Below are 9,117 nucleotides of genomic sequence, written 5' to 3' on the forward strand. Positions count from 1 at the left end.
GGAAGGCGGGTGGGGAGAACACCCCGGTTACAAGGACCCCCCGGGCGGGGAGACATGGGTGGTTTACTATCCCCAGCAAACACCCGAGGACCCTGTCCAACCTAATGGTTTCGCGGCTTTTAAACCACCCGCATTGTGCAAGGGGGGCCTTGTGCCTTGATTCAAGTCCACGGGGAGCGGAGCGGCCCCGGCTGGCAAATGAAACAATTTCCTCACGGGGGGGGCCACCGCCCTGAGACTCAACAAGGCGCGCCACCGGAACACACCCGCCATCGCGGGCACAGCCGCATCTGAGGAGTTCATTCGCCCGGTGAGACGGGAAACGCATGGTGACCCGATAAGACCCCTCCCCACCAAGGGCCAGGCCGAGTGGGCGAGGCCCCCCGGTGGCACCGGCGGCGGAAGCGGTGGCGCCCGTGTAAAGGCTTGACCCCCCCCGGAATTCCGCCCGGGGGGGGGGGAGAAAAAAACCCCCGCGGGGGGGGGGGTGGGGGGTCTCGTCTCGTCTCGTTCTCTCTTTCTCTCTCCCCCCTCTCTCTCTCGCTCTCTCGCTCTCTCTCGTCTCGCTCTCCTTAGCTCTCTCTCTCGTCTCTCTCTCCTTAGTCTCCCCCCCCCCCCCTTCTCCCTCCCTCTCTCTCTCTCCCCCCACTGTGGATCCACTGTCCAAAGAGAAGAAATTGCGATCGAGGGTCGCTGTTTTTTATGTGCCCCCTGTGACCTGGTACGCTCCTCTCCTTAAAAATCTATGTGGGGTGGCGGCGTGCCGTCCTCCCCTCCCTGCCCTGGGGTTGCCTGTTTTTGGAGATTGTTGATGCTTTCCTCTTTCCCTTTACGTAAAAAGTTCTTCGTAGTTGACCGAAATCTTCTTATTCCACGCGTCGGCCGTCCACCCCGCTCGTGGGGGGGGGGCTAGCTCTCGTCTCCCCTGGAAGAGGGGGGGGGGCAGGGCCCGGATTCGCCGACGGCTCCGCCTCTCCCTCCCCCCGCTCCGCACCAGGCCGTAGGCTGCGCAGTAGCCGCGCCGCCTCCCCCCTCACCCGGTCCCTCTCGATTCGGTCCCGCACCGACCGGATATCAGGCATAAGTGTGGTTCTTGCCCATGCATTGCATTTTTTGCATTCGCATGCATCGCCTGCATTACAACTGCATTACAACTGCATTCGCTGATTGGCGTCGGGGCGGCTGACGGCGGACGGCGGCGCCTCCGCGCTGTTCATCGATAGCCTGGAAGGCTACCTCGAGTGCGCCCGGCTGCTCCAGCAGGCTGGCGCGGCAGTCAACCAAGCCGACAAAAGAAACCAACCTTTCCCAAGGGTCAACACCCCCCGAACCCACTATCAACGAAGGCGCTCTAAAAAAAAAGCGCTGAAAAAAAAACTCAGTTTGACCGTTTTATTTATTTATTTATTTATTTTCCCAATGCGCGCCAGACCCGTGCCCTAGCGACTTTTGTGAAATTCTTCTTTCTACGGCGGCGAGTGTGCCGTCGGGGAACCAATGGAGGTTGCAAGCAGCAGGGGGAGCCTAGGGGGACGTGTGATGCCAGCATCATTTTGTACCCACCCTCGCCCCCCCCTAGTTCGTGGGGACCCCCCCGCCGGTCGGTGGTCTGCCCCCGAGGTGGACCGGACCCCCCCTCCGGCAGATAAGCCTCTCTCAGGATCACAGACACCTCTCCCACCCAACAAAACAGACACCCCTCTGTGATCTCCTGAGTGCTGAGAGGGTGGGTGTCTGTCGTGTGATCCTGAGCCGCCCCTGCCCCATTTGGCTAGGGCTGCAGAAGGCCAGAAGCAGCGTTTTCTTCACACGGCGATCGCGGAGCTAAGCCGTGGAAGAAAGAAGACAGAAAACGACAGCCCAAGGGAGGGATGGGAGGACGGCACGCCGCCACCACACAAGCTAAGCCGTGGGAGGAGGGATCAGGATGTCACGAACTCTTCTTCTTGTGGCCCTTTGTGGTGCTAGTCCGTGCCAGTCTTCTGAGAGAGAGATTTTTGAAAACCAACAAGAAATCACGACTCTTGTCTGCTGTGAGAGGGGCTGTTCGAGAATTCTTTTACCCCGCTGCGCCCCGCCGTCAAGGGCTGGCGAGTAGAGACCACGCCTCACTTTTTTCACACCGGGGTCCTTTTCGCTGCGCATGCTCGAGCCCCCGGCGAGGGCTTGTGATGTGAATCTCCCCCCATCCCAGGGCCTCCAGGGCTCGCACCTCAACCTCTCATAGACCAGCGCATAGCTCGGACGTATTTTCTTCTCATAGCAAGGCTGTGAATAGCAGGTCTGTGCTTGTGCGTCTTGGGTCCGGAGTTGTGCGTTTATGTGAATAGCAGGCTTGGCTCTCCTCGGGCCCCCCAAGGGTGTGGCGACACCCGCCGGTTCTTCCCGGTGCTGCCTGCCCCGCGGCCGCGCACGCCGCAGTCACATGGCGTCGAGCGACGAGGAGAGCGACGAGGAGGAGTCCACTCAGCTGACATCCGCGCCTATCGTCCTGCCGCTGCTCGGGCTCGCGGCCGGCCCTGGCTCGGAATCGGACGACGACGAGGCAGACAGCGCGGAACCGGGTTTGCCCGCCGCTTCCGCTGGGGGCGCGGCGGCCGCCGCGCCCGCGCCACACCCAGGTAGCAACGGCAGGGACAAGAGCGGCGCGGCGGAGGGCAGCGAAGCGGCCGCCGTCGCGCCAGCACCGGAGGCTTCCAGCCAACTCCTCTCCGTCTCTGACGCTCTTGGCGAGTCGGGACCTGACTTTTTGCGCGTTGACGCGCCCGACTTTGACGCATCGGCGGGCTTCAAGCCGCCCCCCGCGGAGCTCGAGGCGGTGAACCAGCCCTTTGGTCCGCGCAAGACCGGCGCCAGGAGCGGCGGGAGCTGGCTGGCGGCTGGCTCTGGCAGCACGCGTGCCGCAGAGGACCAACGGTATGCGTCCGAGTTCAACTTTGGGCGGCTTCCGGGGCAGGTGCGGGTCCGCGGCTCAATGTGCTACGAGAATGACGACGAGCGCGGCCGCCGCGTCCGGTACGGCGCTCACGCGATGCTCGCCGCCGACCCTTGGTCGGCTTGCAACCCCAACTTCGCCTTTGATGACGCCTCCGTGACGCGAGGCAAGGACCGGAGCCACAAGAAGCAGCGGGGAGACGGCAATCAGCGTAACCAGCCTGCGCGCGCGTCATTTGTCGGCTCCAAGCGCGGCTGAGGGGATGTCGATCGACTTGCCAAAAACGTAGTGCAAAAACAGGACCCGAGACAGTGAGACGGGGGCTGTGAGTGACATGACTGTGCTCTGTGGACACACACACTGGCAGTGTCACTGTTTAAGTGTAACACACCGGTCACTGCCGTTGCGGGCAAGAGAGCCCTATAGCCCTGGGGCGGGTGGGGGAGGTGCGCGTGCACTCGACTCTGGGGGGAGGCGAGGGCCCTAGGGGGTACCCATGCGGGGGGGAGATGGGGTTCCCCAGCCCGCCGCAGGCGCCGATTTTTTTGGCATTTTTTTCGCGCGATTTTTTACTTGTTTTTCATGGGAATTCGGCGTCTTGCGGCCATGCTATCACGCCTTGCGACATCCTTTCGGCGCTGCTGACCGTGCCATGCTGCTCAACTGACCGCCCGCATAGCTCGCGGCCTTAGTCTTCGGCATTCAGTGACGACCTGATCGTACGGCCAGTAGGAAGGTGTCCTTCCAGCTGCGTGCACGCTTCTGGCGCAATGCGCGTCACCTCGGATTGGCTGCTGGCACTCTCGAGGCTATGCCTACACAGCCTCGCGCGCATGGGCAGTCAAGAGGGACCACGCACCTTCTCAGGACAGCGCCGGTGCCTCTCTCTTGGACCGGCAAACGTGGTGGTCTCGTGTCACCGATGTGGGACCAGTGCGGCATCGCGCCATCGACAGCTCTGAACTGCGCCTCACCACTGACCGGGAAGGCCGCCAAGTGGGTCAGCACCGGTCGCACATTGTGGCAGCAGTCAGCAGCGCATGTCTGATAGCTAGAGCAGCAGCGTCAGGGTCGCAGGGTCGGATCGTGTCAAGCCTCGGAGACTAACGGAGCCGGAGCCCCGTTTCCGCACTGCTGCGCGGCGCACGGTGCCTCCGGGGGCCCCCGCCTCCCCCCAGAGGCACTCGATCTCGAAAGGTGTTGTAAAATTCTTTCTTTTCTTTGCGAACCGCTGAGACTCGAGAATCCTGACGGATTTACAATACATGAAGGTACTACCAATTTCGAAGGCGCGTGTGCCCGGACAAGCAGATCGCGGGGGCAAGCTCTTCCCCACACGACGAAACCTTCTCACGACTGTACGCCGAAGTACGCTCAGAGTTAACCCCTTTCAGACAATGCGAAATCGAGCGCGCGCCAAACTCCAGGTATCTAAACTCTTCATAGATTGCTTTCACTCGTCGACAGCCCACTTGGAGCACTTGGAGTGCAGTCATCAACCTCACGCCCAGGAGACCGGGGAGCTAAGAAGCGCACCCAGTTGGCCAGACGATTGGTATCGGATTGCGGGCTAGAGAGCCCTGGCCCTGGGGGGTGCGCGGTCGCAGGGCCATACCGCGCTCAGCGAGGTATTGCCTGCAGGCTTTGCGGCTCCGTTCGATCTCTTCAATCGCTAGCCAATTTTCAAGGAGCCAGCCGCGGCACGCTCGCTCACGCAGCAGCGCATCTCGCTGGGCGCCATTCGCACCTCCCGCGATTTGCGGGTCGGTAAGCAGACGGTGGTAAAGCTCGGTGGCGAGAGGCCGAGTAGCCGAGGTGGTCCCGCGGCTCCACCTCGACGAGCATGCCCCACACGCTCCGCATGACCTTGGCCAGGGCGGCGAGGAGGCTGTTATGGCGGCCGCAGTGCCCGAGGCGGCCGATGTTGCTGGCCGCGTCGCCCATTGGGTCCATCTGCGAGCCCGAGCAACTCATCGCAAAGAAGCGGCGCAACAGGCTGGCTGCTGCCGACAAGGCCGTGTGCTACCTTACGCGAGGCACCTTCAAAGAGGACAGCAATGACGCTGGATTCATCGACACGCGCTGGGTGGAGCTCGAGGAGCTGTACGAGAACTGTGGCAAGACGCCGCTCAAGAATGCGCTCAAGAAGTACCGAAAGGCGGAAAAGGAGGATGTGGATGCGGCGATTGCCGACTTTGCGTTGAGGAGGGCGTCGAGCACGAGCGATAATAATGAATAGGCGCATTTGGGATGCATGGCTGGGGACGCCCTGGGACATGTTCGCAATCGCAGCTGCGGGTGTGAAGTGAATATGCTAGATGTGTCTCGACCAACCCTCGTAGTACACGGTAACCAGTTACCGTACTCCGTAGCCTGCGCGCGGCGCGGCCGAACCCGCGACGATACCCACAGCGGGCGCCGGGGCCGGGGGGCGCGCGAGAGACGACAGAGGAGCAGGAGGCCGAGGCGCAGTCCCACTCTCACCCCGTGCCCGTCTCCCCGCGATATGTGTAGGCTGTAGCTACGGAGCGCGCGCCGCCGCGCGTGTTATACTAGTAGAGAGTAACGTAGTATGGGAGGGGGGCCTGAGGCAAAACAATGTGATTGTTTTAAGCAGCGCGGCTATTAGCACCGGCGCTAGCCGAGCTATACCCTAACACTGCTCTACTCTCCAGCCAGCTATGCGCATTGCTACGCGCGTTCCTGCTCTTCATCAGAGCGTTGATGATAGCCAACCGATCGCCCGGAGCCTGGATATCGGCCGCCACCAGTAGACTGTTGATCAGCAGGGTGTCAGGAAGGACGTCCTTGAGGCCCTCGAGCGAGAGCTTCGCGTCCTCCAGCTTCGTCGCAGCCTCGCGCAAGGCGGTCGTATTCAGCAAGTCGGACAGGGTGTCCAGGTCGTCGTCCGAGCCGCTGGTTCCGTTGCTCGAAACGTGCTCAACGCACATGTAAGTAACGGACGCGGCGATCAGCATTGCCACAAGAATCGCGGGCCCAAACTCGTCGACGTATCCCGAGGTGTCCCTACGGGCCAGCTTCGAAGCTCTTCGGTAGAAGTTCAAGAGCGCATAAATGACAAGAGCGGAAGCCGAAGCGAGCACCGCATACCCGACCGATTTGGTGCGTCCTCCCGCCCCGGTGTCCATAAGGGCGAGCCCAATCGAAAACAGGAGGACACCGACAGAAATCCACTGGATGAAGGTACGTTCGAGAGCAAAGATCGTCTTCGGGTCGACCGGGCGAGCTAGTGGAGCGGTGGGGGTGGCGCTTCGATTGTCCGAAGCAGACCGCGAGCTCCACCTCGGGAGCCATGCGGTTCGTGTCGCACCAGAACCGGAATTCTTGCCCTCGGCTGCGCTATAGCCAAGCTCGGCCCTGTCCAGCGGCTCGGGAGCTCGCTTGCGGCACGCCCATCGGCACAACAGCATGCGACGCGGCTCGCTCCCGGCGTACATTGGATGTGGCGACACATCGTGTTGCTCGACTCGAGGTGCGAGGCTGTCAATGCGCGGATCGACTCGAGCACCACTGCCCAACGGCGCACCTGTCACTGCGCCTTCGAGCGAGTCGCCGCTTGCGCTGCAGCACGCCTTGAGCCCGAGTGCCGCAACGAGAGTTGGCTCATCCAGCCACGAGGGCCGCACCCTCACCTTGCGGGGGAAGAACGACGCGCAGCCGGTCAGGTACTTTGAAAACTTGTTTGCCGGGGTGAGTAGGCCCGTTGCCAGGAGCGCCTCCACCCACTGCGGTGTCTCACACTGCAGCTTCACCTCGAGGACGGTGAAGGGAAAGTGGATCACGTCGCCGCAGCCAAGCAACGCATCGAGAGGATAGCACCAACCGCCATCTTCGCCGGCGGATCTCTCCCGCACCAAGGAGAGGCCGGAATCGATCGTCACGCGAACCGCGTTCGAGTCAGCGCGCTGAAAGGCGCAGCGGCGGTAAACGGTGCGCACAGTGGGCTGCAGGCGAAGCCGAACAACCTCCGCCTGGATGTCGGCACCAAGCTCCCTTGTTGCGCGCGCCTGCTCCTCGCGCAGTCGGCCACGAGCAACCATGCGTGCCACCTGCTCGTCGATGTCGCATGCGCCGCGCAGCAGCGCACCCACGGCCAGGGCTTCCAGCGGGAAGCGCTCCTTGGAGCTCTGGCTCCCAGTCCACCGCTGCCCGCGATGCGTCTTCCGCTCGACAAAAACTACGTCCTCCTCTCCAGCGGACAGGCCATACCACCGGAGGCGGTAGAGTCGCGCCCCTTCGCCACGAACGATGCGCTCGTGGTACAGGGAGAGTTCGGGCGAGTCGAGGTAGAGCGACGAGACTGTGCCGTGTATCGCGTCGCCCGGCTCGTTAGCTCCACCTTGCGCCTCCTTAGCTTGAGTTTGGAGCAGGAGACTCGCAGTGCTCTCTCGAGTGGCGCCCGCAGGCGGCCTGTGCATAATCAAGACGGGGATCTGCCGGAGGATTTTCACCATGACAGCAGGCACGTCCTCGGGCTTGACCCAGTACTTGTCGGTGCTTCTCTCAAACTCTGTCGGCGGCCGCCACGGCCCCGCTGCGTCCGCCCTCGGCTTTCCTCCATTCGATTCTTCGTCTCGCCGCTGGCGCAGGAGGGAGTGTACATCCGAAAGGAGGGAGAGGAGCGCATCCAAGGCCGGCGGCGACGAAAACCCCTCCTTCTCCAGTCGCTCCTCAAGCCAGGTCTTTGCAGAGTCACCGTTGCTACTGACCTTATCCACCTTTTTGCAGATCTTTCGGAGCGCCAGAATGTTGAGCCGCGCGAAGCGATCCAACTCCACCATCGAGTCGCCAACAGCGTTGGCGTCGAGCGCCATCTCGCGAAGGCCAAACGCCTCTCGAAAGTCGTGCAGGTCGGGCGTGTGGCGGGAGAGAGAGAAGAAAAGCTGCGTTAACGTCGCCTCGAGCGCTTTGAGCGACTGACGAACGAACTCGATGACGGGTTGAAAAAGAGGGGTCCCGTACCATGCGGAATGGACCCTTTCCCTAAGTCTTTCCCTGTGCTCAGTGCTCGAGATCCTGTACCGACTACCGTGTGTTTTTACGGCTTTTGAACCCCCCCCCCCCCCCATGAACACACCAGCGAGGGAGGGCAAGACGATCGAGGGGTTCCCGTACCATGCGGAGAATCGACCCTGTCCAGTGGAATCCAGTGCTCAAGTGTGCTCAAGTGCTCAGTGCTCAGGGGACAGGGCCTTGAGTCGGGGTATGAACATATGTATCCGGGGAGCGGGGTAGCGGTAGGCAGCCGGTGCAGGTCTTTTCTCAGACCCGTGCAGTCGCAGGAACGCGCAGGTCTCAGGTCCCCGCATACTCTTAACGTACAGTCTCAGTAATACTCAGGTCGTTTCTTACTTTCAGACTCACAATCACATCTTCAATGGGCTCACCGGAGCGCGCGCCCGTCTCGGTGTCAGGGAACACACCGCTCACGCGCTCACCGGGCTGCGCTTACACGACGACACGTCGCGACACGTCCCCCGCCTACTCCCGATCAGCACACGATTCCTCCGGCTCCTCGCTCACGCACATTGAGCGCCTCCGCCACAGTCACTATCTCCGCACACGGGCGAACTGCACGTAGCAGTCTGGCATGCTGGCCGGTGTGCCACACGCTGTGGTTGTGTGCCGCCCGCAGGCCCCGCTCCAACTCACAGCACTCACAAGCCCCTTTCTGCTGCCACCGAGCAGAGCGGCAGAGCCCCCCCCCCCCCCCTCCGGCGGGGGCTCTTTCCCTGCCTCCCTGCCGCTAGCGCATCCCAAAGATGGAGAAGACGTGGATCGTGTTCCCCTTGAAGTCGGCCATGTACAGGTACTGGTCCGTGGCGGAGAGGCTGCGTGGCTCCACGTTGGGCTCGCGCGGGTGGAGGATCTGCACCTGCACCACCCGTGCGCTGCTGCCGGAGTAGACGCCGTTCCCTACCGCGAGACCACGCGCGGTGATCGAAGCCCCCGCGTGCCGCCTCGCTTGCATGGGCGGGGGCCCTCGTCGATTGCGAGCACGCGCAGCCGCTTCTGATCGCGCTGCCAGTCTGCGCGCCGCGCCTCGTCGGACGGGCGGCCTGCTCGGGCAGTACAGCCGCTGTGAATTAAGGAACACTTCTCGGGGAGTCTGATTACATACGAACAAATGAACCCAGTGATTCATATTCATCAGATGAGCC

The 9,117-nt window shown here is 62.3% G+C and overlaps 1 protein-coding gene across 1 annotated transcript; it reads right to left on the minus strand.

The window, feature by feature from the left end:
- Window positions 1–5,544: 5,544 nt before the first annotated feature.
- On the minus strand, window positions 5,545–7,770 carry EMIHUDRAFT_99672 (hypothetical protein; the record flags this gene model as incomplete). The annotated part of the gene is made up of 2 exons (XM_005781603.1): window positions 5,545–6,182; window positions 6,483–7,770. The coding sequence occupies 2 exons, from the start codon at window positions 7,768–7,770 to the stop codon at window positions 5,545–5,547; spliced, it is 1,926 nt and encodes a 641-aa protein (XP_005781660.1).
- Between the last annotated feature and the right edge of the window lie 1,347 nt (window positions 7,771–9,117).

Source organism: Emiliania huxleyi (genome assembly GCF_000372725.1).
Source record: "Emiliania huxleyi CCMP1516 chromosome Unknown EMIHUscaffold_20, whole genome shotgun sequence".
Classification (NCBI taxonomy): Eukaryota; Haptophyta; order Isochrysidales; family Noelaerhabdaceae; genus Emiliania; species Emiliania huxleyi.